General features: G+C 37.3%; 1 protein-coding gene across 2 annotated transcripts in view; it reads left to right on the forward strand.

The window, feature by feature from the left end:
- Positions 1-6,212: 6,212 nt before the first annotated feature.
- PDZD8 (PDZ domain containing 8) overlaps positions 6,213-23,676 on the forward strand; it is a 39,396-nt gene continuing 21,932 nt past the window's right edge. Inside the window, exons 1-4 of one of the 2 annotated variants that reach the window (XM_058188445.1) lie at positions 6,213-6,292; positions 7,048-7,560; positions 16,489-16,611; positions 20,926-21,028. In XM_058188445.1, coding sequence (XP_058044428.1) covers positions 6,228-6,292; positions 7,048-7,560; positions 16,489-16,611; positions 20,926-21,028 — 804 coding nt within the window. In that variant the 5' untranslated portion in view covers positions 6,213-6,227. Of the gene's footprint in view, positions 6,293-6,366; positions 7,561-16,488; positions 16,612-20,925; positions 21,029-23,676 lie in introns of those variants that run through there. The other variant, XM_058188444.1, reaches the window with a different exon arrangement.

Here is a 23,676-nt window from a genome sequence, read left to right on the forward strand (position 1 = left end):
TTCAAGAAGAAGAACAGACAACCATTTGTCCATAACCATTTGTCCAGGATGGTATGATGATTCCTGCCTTGGGTGAGGAGTTGGACTAAATTTCCAAGTCCCTTCCAACCCTATATTTCTATGACTGAAAGAGACATGACAGCATTCCATCCTCCACTCCACCTTCAAACTATAAATAAAACACATAGCAATCATCTTTGCAAAGCTTAGCTGGAAATGGAAATGTTTTTGTTTCCAGCTAAGCTTTACAGATATGATTTATAGTGAACACTTGTTTCTCCCTTGCTTATGTGTTTCAAAAGTGAGAACATTTTTTCTGAACTACAATTTTCAGTTCTAGTAAATTCTAAGCATCTCTTTGTGCACAAATTATGATCTAAGGTTAAAATACATGTACACTATTCTAATTCTGTCTTCTCTAATTAGAATTCTGGATAGGATAGGATAGGATAGGATAGGATAGGATAGGATAGGATAGGATAGGATAGGATAGGATAGGGTAGGGTAGGCTTTATTGGCCAAGTGAAGGAATCTGTCTCCGCCACAGCAGTTCTCAGTGTACATGCAAAACATGTATCCTATCCTATCCTATCCTATCCTATCCTATCCTATCCACAGATAAAAGTAATGCAGCCATACTATATAAGTAAATATACTTAGACATAAGATAGTATCATGGGAATTAGGTATTCAGAAAAGTCCCAAAGGTGCTTTTTCCAGAAAGTCAGTTGCCTCTTGAAAAAGCACCTTTGGGATAACCATGATCTGGATGACCGAGAATCTCCCTAGACATTTATTCAGCACAGTGATTGCAGGAGGAAAAAACCTATTCTCTCTGGTTGTTTTGGCATGCAATGCCCTGTAGTGGTGCCCTGAGGGGCCTGGTGTTTTTCCACTCTTTTGTCTATGAAATAGACTTCACACATCTTTTTCTAGGATCACCAGAGGTGAGGGGCCCAGAGGGATGAAGACACAAATAGGAGATTTAGCTATTGTTGGTGTATCTGAGACAGGGAGGGTAGCGATAATTGATAATGATCTCCTCTCAAACCTATTGTAGAACACATTAAGGTCATCTGCCAGTTATCAATTCTCTTCAATAGAGGGAGATCTGCTGTAGCCAATAATATTTTTCAGACTTTTCCACACATTTGCTGGTTCATTCGTTGAGAATTGATTCTCAGTTTTTCAGAGTAACTTCTCTTTGCTGCCCTGATCTCCCTTGTTAATATATTCCTGGCCTGATTGTACAGCATCCTATCTCCATTCCTGTAGGCAAGAGGCCTCCAACTTTTTGGGCACTGGGGACCGATTCTGTGGAGACAGGTTTTTCCGTGGAGCAGAGGGGGCATAGTTTCACATGCTGCCTGCATTTGTTTGCATGGCCCAGTTTCTGGCATGCCATGGACCAGTGCTGGTTCACGAACCAGGGATTATGGACCCTGCCACCTCTTTGGTACGATGTAGCTGCTTGAGCTTAACTGTGAACCAAGGCTTATTATTACTGTATATGTGTAAGGTTTTGGTCAGCATACATATGTCCTCACAAAAACTAACATATGATATCACAGTATCAGTGAGTTCATCCAAGTCCGCTGAAGCTGCTTCAAAACCACTCCAGTCTGTACAACTGAGGCAAGCCTGTAATTTCAATTTTGCCTCTTCAGTGCAAGACTTCATTTTGTTCTAGAGCAGGGATCACCAACCTTTTGGACCTCAGGGACCACTAAATTCCTAATTTTAAATCCCATGGACCACTAATATGATTTTTTTAAAAAGATAAATAGTATTTAGTGCAATATAAAAAATGCAAATAATTTTTCTGCGGACCGCCAAAATTTTCTCATGGACCACTGGTTGGTGACCACTGTTCTAGAGTGAAATTCAAGATTTCTAGAATGAGGTTCAAGACTTCACTCTAGAATTCTTAACTAATTCTAGAGCTAAGGAAGGACTTTTGGTTATTAGTGGCAATATCTCTCTAGTTCAATCAGATGAACTGGCAACTGGCCTTGATTTAGTTTTGATAACTACCAAGATCCTTTAATTTTTATCTCTTCTGTTATTATCAAACCCACTAAGAGTCCTCTTTCACCCTAGTCCTGTTCATCTTCAGGACTCTTTTCCTGGCTTGTGCCCTTGCTTTTTGCTAATTACTAACAAGCTTTCCACAGTATAAACTGTTACTCAACTTTATCTTTAAAAAACTAACAGGCAGTCTTGTGTTTGTGTCCCCCTTTAAAGACAATTACTTAAAGCATTTCCCACTTGATCTGATCAACTATTCACATGTAACTGCTGTAATTGGGTATCATAGAAATGTCTACATTCTACTCTGGTAAAGCAGGGAATTTATTAAAAGAACATGCACACACATGCGCACAGAAGACTCAAGGGGATTGTTTCTCCTAATAGCATTCTCAGATTTCCATTAAGATGTAACCAGAATCTTTGCATATATCAAGCATACAGAGTTTAGGAACAATAAAGCTTTATTGACTTAGAATGTTAAATATCCACATGTTCACATCCTCACTTTTCTCTCTTTTTAATTCATTCTTATTCTCTCAGGGTTAACATCTGTCTAAAAGAACAGGAAAATAAGAATTCTCCACTGAGGCTTGGTTTTAATGACTATCGTATAATTTACTAATTGGCACACAAGAATTCACTGTACATAATGTTAATTAATTTATTGCCACTGTTTTGTTTATTTCTTCCACCAGTTTCCTCATTTCTCAGATTTTTCCCCCCTCCTCTTTCCTCTTTGGAATGCATACTAGATATGCTTGCCTCCAGATAATGGTATTTTTAGGGTTTTAATTCCCTTGGTTTTACTGCCACTAACTTTTTTAGGAAGATACTTTAAATTTTGTCAGAAAAACAGCTTAATTCATTTTCCCTAGCCACACTTTTCCTTGTCCTGAAACTCTTCAGCAGACAATAGATTCTTCTTTGTCGTATCAGCTGCTAGCAACAACTCAGTGGACTAACAGTAGGTACAAATAAACAGTCTTATGATATAGGAAAAGAGGAAGGACGTGTTCTGGTTTCTGATATCTACAGAAGTAATGCCTAAAGAATTCCTTCCTCTTTTCTCTTTGAAGAAGCAGCACGAAACAAACCTGTGCTGTGTTGATGTCACTACTCAGCTGAAAATGTGTGTGATATGAAGCTGTAATAATGAAAATTCAGGAAAGTAATGAAAAAAGTTGGACTAAAATCAATAAAAAAGTATTTTCCCCAATTTAGCTTAAAAATTGTAAATAAATTGCTTTATAATTCAGTTAATTTTCTGATCTATTTGAACACTTATGGTAACATCTAGCTATCTCCATTAATAAACCTATGAACAAAATATTTCTAAATCAGAATTAATACGATTCTGAATAAAAAGATATCAACTATTAATAATTCAATGCTTTACTTAATAATCCCACACACACACCGTGCTTTACTTCCAATTTTACTATATTGAGCTTAGATTAGTTACAATTCTAGAGGGGAAAATAGGAGATGGAAATAGAGGTTTTAAGGAAGCTATTGCAGCCTAGGTGAAATGTACAGGTAATCCTCAACTTATAACCAGTAATGTAGCAATAATTCAGAGTTATAACATTGTTGAAAAAAATGACTTATGACCAATGTTTGCACTTACAGCTGTCCCAGCATCCCCACAATCATATGACCTGAGCACTTGATTGTTTCAACGTCTAGCCTCAAAATGATACTATAGGGCACTACACATCCAAACAACTAGATACAAGGACGGTTTTTTCCCAAATGCCATCACTCTGCTTAACAACTAATTCCCGCAACACTGTCAAATAATTTATTAAGACTGTATTATTATTATTATTCTCTTCCTTACTAGTATCTCTCTCTTCCCACATTACTATAACCATGTTGCTTGTATCTTTCAATTTATATTGTTTTCGTTTCCTAGTACGATTTGATAGCTTATTAGTAACCTTGACTATCACTAAGTGTTGTATCTTTTTATTCTTGATGAATGTATTTTATTCTTATGTACACTGAGAGCATATACACCAGACAAATTCCTTGTGTGTCCAATCACACTTGACCAATAAAGAATTATATTCTATTTGTAACAATTGCAGTGTCTTAAGGTCATGTGATCGCAATTTGCAACCTTCCCAGACAGCTTCCAACAAGCAAAATCAATGGTGTAATGCCAGATTCATTTAACAACTCTAGTGATTCGCTTAACAACTGTGGCAAAAAAGTTGTGAAATTGGGCACAACTCAATTTAACAACAACATTGCTTACCAAAGGAAATTCTGGGCCCAATTGTGGTAATAAGTTGAGAGCAATCTGTATTATTCTTTGTAAATCTTGAGCCATGGCTGTAAATCCAACGTGATTGCATCAACGTGGGTGCACACACCAACCTTAGCCCCTGCCAGGTCATCTCCCTGATGTGCCTTTTTACATTTTAAAAATTTAATTCAAAAAGGGAGAAGCGAAAATGCTTAAAAGCTAAACCCCAGCCTCTAGTATTGCCTTTATTTCCAATAACTCATCTAGGCTCCAATAAATTAATTATTTCATTATTAAATTAATACCCAGAAATTGTTAAGAACCATCTGGGAGAAGGAGCATGAAGTGGTGGATGGTCTGAGTCACTTTCTTAGTCACTTTCTTAAAATGATTATATTATGTACAACTAGTTATGTGTGCCATTGGGCAAGCCCAATGAACCAAGCAATTTTAGGAAAATACCCGTATGTTCTCAAAACTCCAGCTCTTCCTCTTCCAAAAGATTGGCCCACTGTCTCTTTGATTTCTATTTCAACATCAGTATTTTCATTGGCAGTCCTTTCCAGGGAATGTGTTTATTCTACTTTGGGAAAGCAGCTCTACAAACAAATATTGTCATCATAATCTATAAATTCTCATTCTGTTTCTTTCTGCTGTTTATTTTACATAACCTGTAACTTTTCAATTTAGCTTTTTATATAGTTTAAGAATGGCTTTTATTCAATTGTTGTTGTTTAAATTATATTATTGTATTTGCATTTTTAATCAGAATGTTTTCTTGTGCTTGAACCACTTTTATCACTCTTCCCTAGTTAGAAACAGACTCTGCCCTATTTCTAAATATCGTGAGTATTTTGTCTCAAAAATTCCAAAAGGGGAGGAAATGGTTGGAGATGCAACTCGCTGCTGCTTAAAAGAAACAAGGCAGGTTATCATGCCTTCTTCGGAATCAGTATCAGTAGTCCTTGACTTACAAGAGTTCATTTAGTGACCGTTTGAAGTCACAACAGCACTGAGAAAAGTGACTTGTGACCGTTTTTCAGAATTGTAACCATTGCAGCATCCCCATGGTCATATGATCAAAATGCAGATACTTGGCCACTGATTCATACTTATGACGGCTGCAATGTTCCATGGTCATGTGATCCCCCTTTTGCAACCTTCTGACAATGGGGGAAGGCAGATTCACTTAACCATGTTACTAATTTAATAACTGCAGCAATTCACTTAACAACCGTAGCAAGAAAGGTGGTAAAACGGGGACAAAATTCACTTAGCAACGGAATTGTTGGGCTCAACTGTGGTCGTACGTCAAGGACCACCTATAGCCAAAGAGGACTATAAGGGGCGTGCATAAGAGCACAAAAGTGCCTACCGTTCCTGTCCTATTGTTCCCTTCATTATAGTATTATATGCATACTTATATACTTATAATTATACGTATATATACTTATATATACTTACTTATACTTTTACTTATATATACTTTTTCTCTCATGATGGGTTATTGTTTATGTTGATGATTGTATATACTGTTGTGACAAAATAAAATTAAAATTAAAAAAAACGGGCCATACAGTCATTAACCAAGCCGTCATTTTCACCCTTCTTTCTTATTTGACATTGAAAAGGGAATCCCTTATCCCGTGCAGGATGACGATCGGAGCGACAAAGACAAAGCTCATCTGATTTATTGGCCTGCAAGAAATGAGATCATTCTCTCTAACCCGCCCACGCTTCACATCGTCAACCAGCCGGAACGTTCTCCGCCGGCTTTGAAGCACCGCGCTAGGGAAGAGGACTGGCGGAGGGAAATGCGCACGCGCACATTCTACGTTGGGTGGGGGGTGGGGGGATTTTTTTTCCCTTCTTTTTTTTTTTTTTTTGGTTGTTGTTTCCTCCCTCCGCAGTATTATGAGGTCACCGCGAAGGAACGGCGTGCCCTATGACGTCACCCTCCGTACCTCCCCGCTTCCTCCAATCCAGACCTATGGAAGGAGCGGAGCAAAGGTAGAGAAGCAGCAGTTGGTTTCTTCTCTTACCATAGGGGGGAGGGGAGGGGTGGCGGCGGAAGGGAAGGAAGGAAGGAAAGACCCGGATGCTGCCGCCGCCGCCGCCGCCGCCGAGGGAAAGCGAGAGGCTAAGCGGGCCAGAGAAGGAGAGAGTTGTGCGCGCGCGCGGCGGCGGCGGCTTTTCGCCTCGCCGTCTGAGGGCGGAGCGGGGAGGGAAGACGGCGCCGAGTTTGGCATCCTGACTTGAGCGCGGGGGGCCCGGTGGTTTTCCGTAGGTCGTCGTCGTCAAGATGGAGGAGGCGGGGATGGCCTCGCCGCTGCCGGATACGGCGTAAAAAAGGTGGGCTGTCGGGGGAAAGCGGCGCGTTTGGTCGAGGCAGCGAAGGGCGCCCGAGGCGAGGCGATGCTGTCGGTCTATGGCATATTGCTGTCAGCTCTGCTGGGCTCCTTCCTCACGCTGCTCGCCCAGCTCCTGCTCTTTTACCGGAGGCAGCCCGAAGCCGTCACCGGGGTGTCCCGGCTTCGCAGCTCCCACTTCTTTGTTACCAGAGTAATGCCGGACTCGACCCTCAAGGAGTATTTAACCGGCTTCCTCGTCTTGGGGCAGGAAGTGTTTTTCCCCGGATCTTTTGTCAGCCAGTCTTCCAAAAGCGAGCAGAGCTTGAAGCCCCCCGGCCAGGAATCGCCCCCTTTGGTGGAGTGCACGGAGGAGACCCTCTACTGGCTCAATGCCATCTGCCTCTTTCTCTTCAGGGAACTCAAGGACACCTCCTTGATCCGCCACTGGGTCACCAGGAAAATCAAGGTGGAATTCGAGGAGCTTTTGCAGACCAAGGTGACCGGCAAAGTGTTGGAGGGGCTCAGCTTGCGGGATGTCTCCTTTGGCAACGTCATCCCCCTTTTTAAAAATATCAAGATATTGCGGCCGGTGACGTGTAACGACGAAGGCTGTCCGGAGGAGCTGGATTTCGAAGTTGACATGGAGTACGATGGGGGCTTCCACTTAGCCATTGATGCGGACCTGGTTTTTGGCAAGTCGGCCTATCTCTTTGCCAAAATCTCTAAAATTATGGGTCGGCTGAGGCTGGTCTTCACCCGTATACCCTTCACGCACTGGTCCTTTGCTTTTGTCGACGAGCCTGTGATCGACCTTGAGGTCAAGTCGCAGTTTGAAGGGAGACCCTTGCCCCAACTGACTTCCATCATTGTCAATCAGTTCAAGAAAGTGATCAGGCGCAAGCATACCTTACCTCACTATAAAATCAGGTAAATTTATTTTGGATTGAGATCGAGTTGACAGTTGTCATTCTTGGCTAAAATGGGTGGGAATGGAAGCAGAGTACTTCACGGTGGGCGAGGTTATACTTAAGAAGTTTGGTGAGGATAGTGTGAAGTGTAACAGAAATGTCTTCTGGAAGAATGATAAATGAGGAAATTATTCAACTTGGCTTTCAGGGTATAATTTGCCATAAGAAGCTATGCGCTTTTTCTGAAGAAAGCTCAAATCTCACATCAGTGTGGGCTTTGATAGTGAATAAGATGCTCAGTTTTTATACCCACATTACTCATTACCCTATTCCCTTTCTTGGAAACAGCATTAGGAAGAGATTATAAAAGGAGTAAGAAACAATAAACCAAAGGAATTAAAACATGAATTAAAAAAGAGGAGGAAATATACCTAAATCTAATTTTCACCATACTAATTTTCAGTACATCTCTGTTTGGCAAAGCCTTATTTTATCTGGTCCATCCTTGCATTTTGTTTTTTTTTTAATTATTACAGGTAGTCCTCAACATACAACAATTCAGACCAAAATTTATGTTGCTATTTGTTTAATGAGATTTGCCCCATTGTATGACCTTTCTTGTCACAATTAAGTGAATCACTGCAGTTGTTAAGTTCATAACACGGTTATTAAGTGAACTTGGCTTCCTCATTGACTTTGCTTGTGAGAAGGTTACAGATCACAGGACACTGCAACCGTCATAAATAGTAAATTGTCAAGCATCTGAATTTTGATCATGTGACCATAGGAATGGTGCAATGGTTGTAAATGTGAAAAACAATCATTTTTTTCAGTGCCATCATTCTAACTTCAGATGGTCACTGTAAATTAACTGTTGTAAGTCAAGGATTACCTGTAATTGTTTTTCAGAATTTCAGCAATTCCATACAAGTATAACCGTTATACTCTTTTTCTTCACCCTTTTACTCTTCCTTCATAGAATTGTTTTGAAATGTTATATTTATTCCTTCCCTTCACAACAACAAAGCACATCGAAGTTCACAATTTATATTGGTCACTGCTATCAGATTCCTGCCTTGAGCAGAGAATTGGACTAGAAGATATCTGAGGTAACTATATTCACCCCACATTTATGCATCATCCGCCCATGACAGCATTGATTTCACTTAATCTGTGATCTTTGGCAAAGCCAAGATGAGGCTTGTGTGACCATCTGGTTCTCCTTGGTATTGATTATGAAGTTCTTCTGGATTGCTAAAGGATTCAGGAATGGAAGGTGCAGTGTTGCAATGATTTTCCTTTTTTTTACATAGCTTTTTACATAGGCTCTGTCTTTGTGGGGTGCCTCAGCGCTTGACTCTCATGCCTCTAGTTTAACATTTACGTGAACCAACTGGTTGTAACAAGGTCAGTTACCTTCAGTATGATGATAGATAGCTTAGCCTTGGTTGAGTGAGTTATGAGGTTGAGGTTTTGTTCCTAAAGATTATTGGAATCTGTATAGGGTAGCTGTGGGTAGCTACCCAAGTAGCTATGGTTCATGGTTCTTCAAATGCCAAAATTTCTCCATTTATGGTTATAAATAATGTTGCACTTCCGTAGACAGAACTGATACACAATCCTGGACTCATAGCTTCTCAAAGAGCAGGTGACACTTGTGATCTGGAAGTTAAGCTGGTGCACCAATTTATTCTCTTTTATGGACTGAATCTCTTCTCACAGTTATTTATGTCTCAGTCATCTTATCTGGATTGTGAATTGTTCCAATGGGCCTCCTGGGAGACCATTCAGAAGTAAAACTGGTCCAGAATGTAGCAACACAAACAATTATGGACAAACTTCAATATAACCATGCAATATTGCTGGTAACTTGTGAGCATGCAGAAAAAAGTGTAAATGGGATAGGTTGTGGCTTTCTGAGGAACCATCTCTCTCCCATGCTCCTTGCCTTTCCTGTAACATCTGGCAGAATGATGGGCTTTATTTCCCATTCATTAATCGTTGTCCTCTAATGAGACTTAAGTGTGATTTCTCTGTTATGGTCTTTGGAATAGCATCCCCTGGAGGTTTGAACTAAACTAAGCCTTCAGTTTAAACAACTTTTGAAAAACCCTTTTTCCCCAAGCTCTGGATTAGTTCAGGAATCCAAGTATTTTTCTGTTTCAGTTAATGATGTATGCTTGTTTCTGTTAAGCTCATTATCTTTTGCTTGATTTTAGATCATGTGCTTGCTTTTTTTATCTGTACACCATCCACAGTCAGTGTTGAATTGGCTATAAATAAAGCAAATCAGTATATAAAATAGGCAACTCTCTCACATTATGGAGTTATGGATCTGAAGTATTATTTTAAAAATCGTACACTAATATTAAGAAAGTAAGGGTTCTACAGTAATTAGATGAGTCTTCAGTATAAAGTCAGACTCTCAGTGTCACAGTGGCTACCTTGAAAAGTGCTAGAAAAAGTTGATCCCTGTCATGTACCATATGTGACACTGAATTGTGGCATATTACTATTAGCAGCCTAAATCTTGCTACTCACAGTGCTGTTTTTTGGTTGCTATACTTATATTTTGGAATAACTTTCCCCCACAAATTTGATTTGCCCCCATTGCAGTTGGCTTTCCATAAACTTTCCAACATTGGCTGGGAAATAATTTTGATTCTGCAGATCCTTGAAAGGGTCTTGTGGGACTCCCGGGGTCCTATGACCACACGTAAAGAAAAACTGCTGTAAACTGTTAAAACAGCTTTTTCAGAAAGCCTTGTTTGTTCTTATTTTATTATTTTTTTATTAATAGATATAAACTAATAGTTTCTTTGAGTGAAGGTGGGAGGATACATCCAATAAATACATACATCTCTGAAAAAAACAAAACTCATGGGTTAACTGATATCCCTTTGACAAAATTGAAGCTTACTTTTCACTCATCTATGGTGGGAGTTCTTTTGTGCATGCAGTTACAGATTGCTAGACAAGTTAAAAAGAGTTTGTAATACTCTTGAGCAGGAAAAAGCTTTAGAATATTACATTTTAATTGGACTAGTGTAAAATTTTCTATTTTTGAATCAGAACTAACATAGCAAAGTTAGCATTGTATTCATGCTCTAATATCTTTGCACAGGTCTTGTGAATTATTTTCATAATGTTACAAGTATTTCTGCATTTTTTTCTTCTTTAACCTCCTTCTGGCTTTAACCCAGAATCAGATATTGTATATTCAAACATAATTCTTACTTGAATAGCATTTGTGGTGATTGCCCAATTTCAATAAATACAAGGAAATCCTCTTCTAATAATAGATATGTAGGATTTACAAATATCCTGTGTGTATGTAAAAGAAGAAAAAAACCAGCTTGATTAATTGTGGACAATTTTGTAGCCAGTCCCATTGGTTTTTAACCAAGTATTATCAAAAGCTGAAGCCTACTTTGCATATTCTAACTGGGAAGGAATTTATTATTTATTTCTAATACAAATCTATATGGTTGCCCAACTCATGGATGGGTGATTCTAGGTGACTAATATTAAAAATCCATTCCTTCCCCCAAGGCATGCTCCTAATTTCTTTCCCTTAGATAGAAGATCAGACAGACAGGCATAAAAGCAGGAAGGTTTTATGGCTGCCCTAATCATATGGAACAGATTCCCCCCAGATTAAAATGTCTCCCTTCTAATATCTTTCAGGAAGGAGATTAAGACCATGCACTAGGTATTTTGGTGCCTAGGGGATTGGTGATGAAGGCTATTATACTGTACATATTGTTGGTTTAAAGCTTTTATGATTCATTATTTGAGCTGCCAGGCATACAAATGTTCTTAAATAAGTAAATGGGGCTGGATAACATCTAGCTTTTCTGAGTAGAAGATTTTTACAGTATTTTTATAGCAATACAGTAGCAACTGAAAACTAGAATACATTAATGAATACACTAAAGTGGGGAAATTGTCATACTCCAGATGTTGAACACAATGTTCCAGAGCTCTTGCTAGCATGAGTGATGATGAGAGGAATGGTAGAAGTTATAATTTAGTAACATCTGGAGAACTACCTGTTCTGTATCTCTGGATTTAAGAACATTATTTGTAATAAATGCATGAGAAAGGGAATATAAATTAATAAAAGAAAATGGGGAGTTACTTCATTTTAATTAAAATATTTGTTTTAATAAATTTATTTTAGCAACTTAAATGCCACATCAGTCATCAGAGTAATTCTTGGTAGCTTATATATTGGGGCTAAAATAACAGCATAAAATAATAAGCATAGTGACCAACTAGCCTTAATAAGTACAGTGTGGTACTGGAGAAAAGTCCTCACAATCAAATACTAAAGTATGCTATCAGAGAGCAGATCAGCCCATAGTGCCTCAGGAGTAGGTTTTTGCTGTGTTGCAAAGGTTCAGCAGTCAGGTTTTAAAGACTTCAGGGAAAATGCTATATCTGCTATAGGGCAGATAAAGCTACAATGATGCTATGTCTGCAGGGTTCTTGGTGTTCTCGAAGCTTGGTAGTTTTCTTGCAAACATTCATTACCAAATGAGGTAACATCATAAGTGCTAGGGAGTAAGGTTTGCTCTCATTTTATATATTAAGAGATGGTGGGTCTCTCAGGTCTTGCAAGATGGCAATGCTTTACAGCTACTTTACAGACTTAGAGCATGCCACCTGTACTGTATCAAATCTTTCTGTTGGGGGGCGGGGAGATTAGAGGAAAGATGCTCCTGAAGTTAACTAGGTCCTAAAGATGTTGAAGATGACAATTGACACTTAGAATTGCATTTGGACATTACTATAACTTGTGCAGCTTGCAGAATAGAGATTTTACATAGGTGAAGTAGGAAATGGAACTGTGTTCTGGACCAGTTATAGCAAACTACCTGAGTAATTTTTGTTATACTGGATTTACAAAGAGGCTTGTTCAAGCTTTGAAGAATCTTATCAGAAGAGACAGAAAAGAAATAAAGTTCTAGAACCTTATTTGAATTGACTAAAGGCTAAGATCATTTTAAAAAGGTAGAAATATAAGGTTATCAAGGTTAAAATAAGATATGTTGTTAATAGACTTTCAGCTGACACCAAGACTGAAAAGATTATGCTTTATGCATTTGTTTATGCAGGTAGTCCTCAACTCCCCACAACTGACATTGGAACTTTCATCATTGAGCAATGTGGTTGTTGAATGAGTTGTGCCTGCTTTCTTTTTGCTGCAGTTGTTAAATAAATCACTGCAGTCATTAAGCAAATCCAGTTTCCTCCATTGACTTTGCTTCTCAGAAGCCACCCCCCCCCCGGAAAGATCATAACTGGGAAATATGAGACCCTGAGATGCTGCAATCGTTGTAAATACATGCCAGTTGCCAAGCTCCCAAATTGTGATCATGACACCGCAGGGCTGCTGTAACAGTCATATGTGCAAGGACCAGTCATAACTTGCTTTTTTCAGATCCATGTTAATTTGGAATGGTCCTTAAACGAATAGGCATAAATCAAGGACTACCAGTAGATAAGAGATGCGGTATGGATGAAGAGATCATTGGTTGCAAACTAAAAGGAGGTGAAGAGTTACTAAAATTATTTATCCTTGTTGTGGTAAACATAAGGCAAACTTTTTACCTTATTCATTCTTTTTTCTTTCTGTTTTCTACTCTTTTATTTTTGCCTGTACCTTTCTTTTTTTCATATTCTTTTAGTTTATATTAGATTTTGCTATTATAATTAAAATTCTTAATAAAATGAATTTGAAAAAGTTTGCATGTATATATCCTCAGTGTACCAAGTTATATATCCATTTTTCTATGCACTTTATACTATTAACCAAAAATAATTTTGTATATAATTATTCCTTTTTTTCTGTGTAACTTCATAAATGCTACTTCCTTATGGATGCTACTTTCCTAACATTAGTGACAGATGACAGTGGATTCTGTTACTATCTATTTATTTTACATTCTTAAAACTATGCAGCATTTGTGTGTGTGTGTGTCACAAAAAGGAAGGGTCACTCCATGGATTCAAAAACATTTATAATCATGATATGAGAATGAGATCTTGTAGACCTCTAATTACTTGCTCAGAAGAGTTTATTTTTAATTATCTGTTAGAGCAGGTGTTAATGTACCTGATAATCTGATGTGCACAATTGGCAAACCTATTTGTTATTTCAGATGACATTATTTGAATATGCATGTTCTTTGGTGGATACAGGATATTCTTAAGTTTTGTCTATAAAATTCTATTTTTATTTTCAGTGTACATGTGAATTTTCTGGAAAGGTCATGGAGAGTTCTGGAGTTGTGATGCTGAGTCTTTAAAACAAAACTTCATTCAAAAAACAAATAACTCTTTTGAGAATTAGTTGGAATTCTTACTATGGGCTAACAAATAGTAAGAATGCAAATCGGGAAGTTTCCTGTAGTAAAATAAACACATATAATATAAACGTCTATATACACTATTTAATGTGTAATATACCATATTTTTCGGAGTATAAGACGCACCGGAGTATAAGACACACCTTAGTTTTTAGGGAGGAAAATAGGAGGTGGGAGAAATCCTGCCTACCAGGTATTCATCTGGCTAGTCCCAGCGCATTAGTTTGTTCACTGGTTTTGAGGTTGGGGCTGGTTGGGGCTGTGCTTCTAAAGCACACCTGATTGTTGGAGGGAGCAGCAATTAGAAAAGCAGGTAAAGCACAGAAGATCGCTTCGCTCACATTGGGGCTAAAAACATCTTCAAAAGCACAGCTGATCCTCGGAGAGAGCTCCAGTGACTAAAGCAGACACTGCGGAAGGGGTAAAAGAAGGCAGCAGCTGTTCCAGGTAGCCATTTTGGGCATGTGCGGGGTTACATTCAGAGTATAAGTTGCACCCAAATTTTCAGCCTCTTTTCCCTCAGGAGGGAAAAAAATGTGTCTTATACTCCAAAATATAAAGTAATGCAAATATGTAATTTATTACCTTCTATCAGATTCTCAACACAATGTTAACTGTCATCATCTCTTTAAGACTTCAGTAAGCAAATTTAGCATGATTATCAGGATATTTTTGTATATTTTGCAAATTATTTTTCTTTTTTCTCTTTCATTTCCTATGATACATTTTACCCAGACAGAACAGAACCAAATTCTCATAAGGCTTTGGTTTTGATTGGATAAGAGTGATGGCCAGGGAATACTGGCACTTAGGCCTGCTCCTTATCCAATTTAGCATGCAGGAATTGCAAGGCTGTACTACTGTGGTTGACATCAGGCTAGTGAGTGAGCACAGAAAGGTAACTTCCCATTTTTGCTCTTGGCTTGGTGAGATGTTATGTAAAGCAGCACTGTAGTAAATATGTAATCTACATATTTTCTCATACATGAGAAAATACATGTCTTGGACTGCATGAAGTGTTGGCATTGTGTTACAAAGCAGTGGCAGTGTTTGACTTGATAGCATAGTGGCATGCAACTTTCTTATTATTAAGGAACCTAAGAACTCTGTTCACCACTGGACAGATTCTGTTTTCTAGATATGTAAAGTATAATGAATGATCAAATATTCCCTTATTAAGAAGAACATTTGCAAGGTAAATTAACATAGTTAGTTTGTCATCTTTGCAATTTGGAAAAATATCTTCATAATTTCTCTAAAAGGTAAAATGTGTTTTGTAATTACTAAGTCTACCTAGGACAAACTAGGCAATCCTTATGCAAAAGAATAATGGAATACAAAAACCAAAATGGAAATAATTTAACCCAATAGGGGAACATTTTTATTTTTCAGAACATTGCATAATAATAGATCATGCTTAAAGTGCTAAGATTACTGTTGTTGAGCAAAGCAGTCACATGATGTCTCATTTAATGACCATCTTACTCAGTGATTAAGATTCTTGTCCCAATTGTGGCTGTAAATCAAGGATTACTTGTACTGCTGATGTAAAAATCACTACTGAAAATGTGCCAAGAAAACTGCCGAGACTTGTCTAGGCAGTCACGAGAAGTCAAGATTTATTTGAAGACACACCTCTCTTTTAAAAAAACCATATAAAAACACCCAGCTACTGGCAGCATCTAACTATCATTGATTATCATAAAGAGCAAGGTTGGACTTGGGTAATACTTGGGTGGCATTGTGAATGATAAAAACAGTGTTTTGATAATAAAAAAAAGACAGTATTCTCATGACTTCTTTCTAGATAGTTACTTTTATGGCTTTATCTATACTGGCCTTGCTTCCTAGAATCTATGCTTATGTCCTAATATCTTATGCCAACAGGGTTTATTACTTCTCAAATCCCTGGGAAGATAATTTAGGGAGTGTGGTGTTAGCGTCTCCTAAAAACACCTTATTTTCTCCTACAATAGCACCAGGAACATCCTGGAAAAATGCATTGGGGAATCATGTTCGTGTCCATTAAGTCATCAGGAGTAACATTCAACTTAAAGGAGACTTTACTTTAACATGAAAATTGATATTGAACATAGAAATCAGGCACCCTCTAGCTTTCTTAAGTTAGTGAATAACCTGGAATAATTTGGCCTTCAGAAACCAGGGCATGAAACAAAATTCAATCAGTTATTTATATAATTCTTTTATAAATTACAGTATACTTCAATTCAGTAGTGTTGGCAAGATCTTGTTCCTTTCATCAGAATGAAGAAAATCTATTGTATCATAAAAGTAAACACATGGATATTTTTTCAAGTCTTTTGGGAAATAAAACCTTAAATGTGATCACAAATAGTATTACTGGGAAATTTAAAATAATTACAAGCATGTGAACTAGTTGCCACTTTTGGATGCAATAACAATTGCAATACATACTCCATACCTCGCCATGATGATAATGATTATTTAATTTCTGGGGCTATAGATAATTTCTGTCAGAATCTTATGACAACAGAATGAATTGCTAAAATCACAGTTCAAAAAAAATAATATGTGCTTTATCTTTTGATTAGGTTCAAACCATTTTTTCCATTTCAAGTTGTGCCACCTGAAGAATATAGAGACCGGAACCTCAGTATACAAGGTTTCTCACTAACGGAAGGAAGACTGAAAGTTTCTTTAATAGAATGCTCAAGGTATGTTCTTGGCACTTCTTGTAATATTGAGTGTGTTTGTGTCTTAAAGTCAAGTGACTGGGTAAGCAGGATTAAGAAAGAGTTAAGGTTAGAGTCACGGTTCTTCAAGTTAAGGATTTGTATTCCAGTTTATTTTACTGACAGAAAGTTTTCATTAGCAAACAGGACAGAGCTCCTGTGACAGCTATACTTTAGATAAGAGAGAACACTGAAGATTTAGATGGATTTGAGCACTGGGCAGAAATGAACAGAATAAAATTTCACAAGGAATAATATAAAGTTCAGCATCTGTGTAGAAAAAATATATAGCACAAATATTGAGTGGTGATACCTGGTTTGGCAGTACTGTAGTGTATGGAAAAAGAAACTGGGTGTCTTTGTCAGCAACTTGTTAAACACAAGCTAGCAGAAAGCGAAGAGGAACTAAAGAGTCTCTTGATGCGGGTGAAGGAGGAGAGTGCAAAAGTTGGCTTGAAACTCAACATTAAGAAAACTAAAATCATGGCATCCAGCCCTCTCAATACCTGGCAGGTAGATGGTGAAGAAATGGAGGTAGTGACAGATTTTATTTTCCTGGGCTCCAAGATCACCGCAGATGGGGACTGCAGCCAAGAAATTAAAAGATGCTTGCTCCTGGGGAGGAAAGCTATGGCTAATCTAGACAGCGTACTAAAAAGCAGAGACATCACCCTGCCAACAAAAGTGCCTATAGTCAAAGCTATGGTTTTCCCAGTTGCAATGTATGGCTGTGAAGGTTGGACCATAAGAAAGGTTGAGCGCCAAAGAATTGAGGCCTTTGAACTCTGGTGCTGGAGAAGACTCCTATGAGTCCCTTGGACTGCAAGGCGAACAAACAAGTCAGTTCTAGAGGAGATCAGCCCTGACTGCTCTTTAGAAGGCCAGATCCTGAAGATGAAACTGAAATACTTTGGCCACCTAATGAGAAAGAAGGACTCACTGGAGAAGAGCCTAATGCTGGGAAAGATTGAGGGCAAAAGAAGAAGGGGACGACAGAGAACGAGGTGGCTGGATGGAGTCACTGAAGCAGTAGGCATGAGTTTAGATGGACTCCAGAGGATGGTAGAGGACAGGAAGGCTTGGAGGAATGTTGTCCATGGGGTCGCGATGGGTCGGACACGACTTCGCAACTAACAACAACAACAACAAGCCGTGTATTGCAGCTCAAAAAAGACAGATGCTCTTTTGGGCATATTAACCTCAAAGCACAGAGCTCATTTAAGAGATCAGAATTGCTCCATATGTCCAGTTCTGGGCAAAACCGAACAAATTCAAGAAGAGCCACCAAGATAGTGAAAGCTTTGGAAACTATCTCTATGAGAATTTTTTAAAGGATATGCATATAAAATTCATGTGAGTGGAGCTATGATAACAGTATCAAATATCTGAATGGTTGTCATAGAAAAGGGTGCAGATGTATTATCTGTAGCCCAGAGGGCAAAGCAAAACCAGAAAGTTAAAAGTACAAGGAAGTTCACTATAGTCATCATGACTAATTTCCTGCTAGTACAAACTGTCAACCTGTAAAACACTTCCACATGATGTAATGAGTTTGAAGTCTAGAAACAGCTGAATGGTTATCTTTCAGGGATTCTATAGTGGATCAACTGTGGAACTGAGACACTCCATGGTGGGTATAATGCTATGTCTCGTGTTTTAGCTAAGGACTGATACTGATATGTATGAATCTCTCGGAAAAATGAGGGAATATTAATGTAGCAATAAATAAATATAACTAAAATAGGACACTTGTAATCTCTCCTTTAAGCCAGATAGATTCTCAGAGTGGCCTGCAAAGCAATAAGTCAAAGCTGAAAATCATGAAGGAGAGGAAGGAAAAGAAAACAAGAATGTTTGGGAAATAATATGCAATTTAGAATAGAATAGAATTCTTTATTGGCCAAGTGTGATTGGACACAAGAAATTTGTCTTGGTGCATATGCTCTGGGAGTACATAAAATAAAAGATACATTTGTCAAGAATCATAAGGTACAACACTTAATGATAGTCATAGGGAAACAGTCAATATAAATCTTAAGGATACCAGCAACAAGGTTACAGTCATAAGAAGGAGGAGATGGGTGATAGGAATGATAGTAATGCAGACTTAGTAATTAGTTTGACAGTTTTGAGGGAATTATTTGTTTAGCAGAGTGATGACATTCGGGGGAAAAAACTGTTCTTGTCTAGTTGTTCTGGTGTGCAGTACTCTATAGCGTCGTTTTGAGGGTAGGAGTTGAAACAGTTTATGTCCAGGATATGAGGGGTCTGTAAATATTTTCACAGCCCTGTTTTTGACACGTGCAGTATACAGATCCTCAATAGAAGGCAGGTTGGTAGCAATTGTTTTTTCTGCAGTTCTAATTATCCTCTGAAGTCTGTGTCTGTCTTGTTGGGTTGAAGAACCAAACCAGACAGTTATAGAGCTGCAGATGACAGACTCAATAATTCCTCTGTAGAGGAATTTATTGCTGCTATTACAATGACCAGCTGGAATGCAAAAATAATTCGGTAATAACTATAAAATAACCAGAAGCTACTGATCTTATCAAAACAAATTGGCACAGGAAATGGCTAAAAGAAGAAAATTTCACATTTCTGGTCTCTTTAGCTGAAGTAATGGTATAGTTCTGCTTCCTGTTTTTCCCTCTGGTATAACTTGGTGGAATGACTGCTGAGTCATCATTAGTGGGAAGGTAACAGTTGATAATGGTAGTAAACAGCCCTGTTTATGTAGGATATGAGGGTGATAGGCAAGACAGAGACTTTTCTCTCTCGTCTTTTTTGTCAAAAAACTGTATCTTGAGCTAATTTATCAGATGCAAGATAAAAAGCTCAGGAAACTAAAGAAAAACCACATGTATTTTGGATAGTGATAGCTAAGAGTGCAAATGATTTGCAAGCTCTAGTAATGAAAGTCATGGAGCACAATGAAAAAAATGGGAATTAGAGTAAACATAAAGAAGACCAAATAATGAAAGCAGGTGCAACAACCAACTTTGGAACTGTCAGTGAAGGTATTGAAATAGTGGATAATTTCTGCCTTTTAGAATCAGCTGTCAGCATTAAAAAGTACTTGGCAATTATTTTGATGTAGATTAACACTTGGTAAAGTAGCAGAGACTTGGAAGAGATACTCAGAAGCAGTGATGTGTCCACACCTACAAAGATCAAAATTACGCAGGCAGTAAGTGAAAGTGGAACTTTGAAGAAGCAGGATAAAGTTTTGACATTTTTGAACTTTGTTGTTTAAAATCCTGAGAATATTTTGGACAGCCCAGATAACAAACTAAGGGATCATCAAACAAATCAACTCAAAGTTCTTACCTGAGGCATCAATAACCAAATTATTCTACTTCGAAAATGAAGGTCTAATATGAAGACCTAGGTCTTCAGAGAAGTGTCCTACCACTGGAAAAGTGGAAGGAAAGAGAAGAAGAGAACAACCTCTCAGGTGATGGATGGTCAATTTACACTAGCCATAGGTGTTCCTTTGGAAGAAATGTAGAACCAGATTCGAGACAGATCTTCATGGAGAAAATCTTATCTTTGTAGTCACTCAGTCAATACTGACTTGATAGCATGTAAGTAATCAAACCTGTTGGTTAATACAGAAAAACTAGCCAACATAGACATGTTTTAAAATTTATTTCTTATATTATATAATTATATAATTCAGAAAACATATGATAGAGGAGACCAGTAAGATTTCCTTGAGCTTTAATCTATCCTGTTTTTCTTATTTTATTTGGCAGTTCAGCTATAAAATAACAGTTGAGTAGAACTACAAATATTCCTATAAAATGCAGAATCTTCACACAAGTTATACTGAATATATATTGGGTTAAATATGGGTAAAAATATGGGTTAAAAGGCTATTCCAATTAAGTGGCAGATACATTTCATAATGTACATAATTTCAGAAATATATAGTTATGGTGACAGATACCTGTTTGTCCTGTCAGAAAAGAAAAAGATTTCCCTTTAGAATGATTTCACAAATATATAATTAATTAAAATTAGTTTTCAGTCACAGTTTTTATCACTTTGCAATGATGCACAGTTTACACTTGTTACCTATTTTATTATTTATTATTATTATATTACCTACTGTATATGAAAAATGTTGAAATTGTGTCTTTGCTTTCATTTGCTACCTGTTTCCACTAGAGGGTGCAAATTCTTTTTTTAAACTTCTGATATCCTGAAATAGTGTACTATAAATAAATTGCTAAAGAAAATGTAGCAGCTTTAAGCAATTAATGGTAATTTAATAATTATATGTTTGAATTTCAGATTATTTATTTTTGGATCCTATGAGAGAGAAATAAATATTCACTGCACAATTGAATTGAGTGACAAATTTTGGGAAGACAAAGAAAGGACTTTCATCAAGACGGTAAGCCATATTTTCCACTATTTCAGTTTCATACAGCTGTGATATTTGGTATATTGTATGTAATACAATATACTATATAATATGTAACATATTATATTTGATACATAATCTTATAGTATGAATTTAAAATGTTTCCAGTGTAAATTTGGCTCATTATCTCTTGCACCAGGCACTTCCTAGAAAGAAGTACATTTAGGTACCTATTGCTTTATGTACCTATTCCCCTTGGGATCAGAGTCAAGTATTCTCTCTCAGCCCAACCTACCTCACAGGATTGTTGAGGGGAAAGTAGGAGGAGAGAACATTAGGTATGTTGCCTTGATGTAAAAAGAAAAATAAAGGTGGGGTATAAATTAAATTGCATTACTTGAACAATGGGCAGTATCCTAGGGTGGGGGTGGGGAAAGCAGTGGTTTTCTATTGTGTTAAAGGCTGTTCTAAACTTTCTTGGTTTTTTTTTAATATCAGTTTTATAAATCCTATAACTTATTTTTGTCTTTACTGTGATCCCAGTCTTTGAGAATGAGTCTTTCTTAGTTGCTGCCACTAATGGCATAAGATTGGCAATACTCACTCTGAGAGTAAGAAGGGTGGTACCTAAATCTTAGAAATAAATAAAGGCATGACACTCTTTTTGAGAACCATAACTTAATGTAGCATATTTTTTTTCTCAGCCCATGTAACAATTGCATTCTTTTAACAGTAGGTGGCAGTATTGCTATTTTTATGCATTAGTGAATTAAAGTGATAGGGAAGGGAAGGTACTTGAATTAAGATTTTAAACTTATTCTTAGTATATCTTCCACAACATCATTGCAGTTGGCAGAAAATGCCAATTGTATCCCCTATTTTATCCTGTTACTTAGCTGAGATTTCTATTCATATAAGCAAAATTAAATAATTTGCATTGGTACCTATTGTATGACAAACAAGATTTTTAGCAGAGGAAGTCTTAATGTTGCCATCCCTTTCACTGGGACAAGGAATATTGAATTGGTCATGAGTTGCAACCCCATTTATATTAAAAAAAGTCTGTTCTTGATTTTTCTCGCCTTTTTTGATTACATGAGTAAAGAACTTTTAGGTGATTCCCACTTAATCTCGGAAAGACCTGTTTGGAGCAAGGCTCTTCAACTATTCTCAGAACAAGAAAGGTTTTTTTCTTCTTGGTATACAGTATACTCCCCATATACTGTTAATATGTGATACTTTTGCAAATAAGCCTTCAAAGGAATAAAAGGGGAATTCTATTATGCTAAAGGGCATTCAGACATATTTCCTCCATGTCCCAAATTAAACTAGAATTCCTTTTTCAGAAATGTTTATTTGATTATTCTAAAGTGAGCAACTTCATCATGTTAAAAATAATACAAACATCAAATACAGCTTTTAGAATGTTAAACCTTGCCCAAAGCATTTATTTCTCTTTCCAAAGTACATAGTCTTATAATCACATTTCTTCAATTAGAAAATTGTGCAATGAATCATGTAGAGGTCATAATGACTGCCACCTGGAATCTATTTTAAAACACCATTTTATACTGCTGCCAAAGCTTATATTACTTTCTTCATCCTTGTAAGATGTCATCTTAGAGTCCAACAATACAACTTCCAAAAAGTGTTCAGTGGAAATCATTTCTTGCATAGGGCTTTGATGGTCAATTCAGGATTCAGCTGATATTATACAGTAGGACTGAAAGTGTTGAGACTTCAAAGTATTTAAGGTCCAAATTTTGGAAAAGATAAATTTTGTTTCTATACTTTCAGGCTTCACTGGGTATTTATCCTTGCTTTGGCCAGTAACTAGATTAAAAAATTTCAGAAATCATTTTTTCTTTGCACTGAACTTGATAGTTACTATTAAACACATTGAAATTATAGTAGGAAGTACTTCCTTAAAAGAGATTCATTAAACCGGACATCAGGACATATTACGTTGAAAAATTGCTTTGACACCAAGATCAGCTTAAAGAAGGGAAGAGTTACAGTCTCCTTTTGTAGACTTTACGGATAATAGAATGCATGTGATTGGCTAGAGCAGTCAAGCATTTCATTGGATGTAAATACATCATGTGCCTGATGAGGTCACTGAGATCATTAGGGTATGAGGTAATGGGGCAGGACTAAGACAATGGAATTTTGAAAAAACAACAAAGCAATTGTTCCATGAATTGAGTCTCTTTCTAAGGCAATACTTCCTTTTGCTTTGCCAGAGCTCTGCTCCCTCCTCTGGAACTTTTCCCAGGTTTTCAGCATTCCTTTTACTTCTGGAAATCTTACATTATAGCATAATACATTTAGTTAAAATTCTGGGTAAATCTATTTATTGGGTAAACTGAGCCTTTCATAATATTACTTTGGATCAACTTAGTCTTGAGATTTTTTTAAAAAACACTTTGTAAAATTAAAAATGAATTCTGTTTATTTCCAGAATGATTCTTAGAAGTTTATTTAATACAAATATTTCTGATTACTTCTATTTTTTCATATCCCCTTGCTATTTCTTCTATCATGACTAGAAGTTATAGAGCATGTGCGTCAAACTCGATCGTGTCACATGACATATCGTGACATTATTTGCCTTTGCTGAGCTGGGGTGGGCATGGCCTGCACATGACGCATCCATCCCGCAGGCCGCCAGTTTGACA

The sequence above is a fragment of the Ahaetulla prasina genome, chromosome 6, assembly GCF_028640845.1.
Source record: "Ahaetulla prasina isolate Xishuangbanna chromosome 6, ASM2864084v1, whole genome shotgun sequence".
Lineage (NCBI taxonomy): Eukaryota > Metazoa > Chordata > Lepidosauria > Squamata > Colubridae > Ahaetulla > Ahaetulla prasina.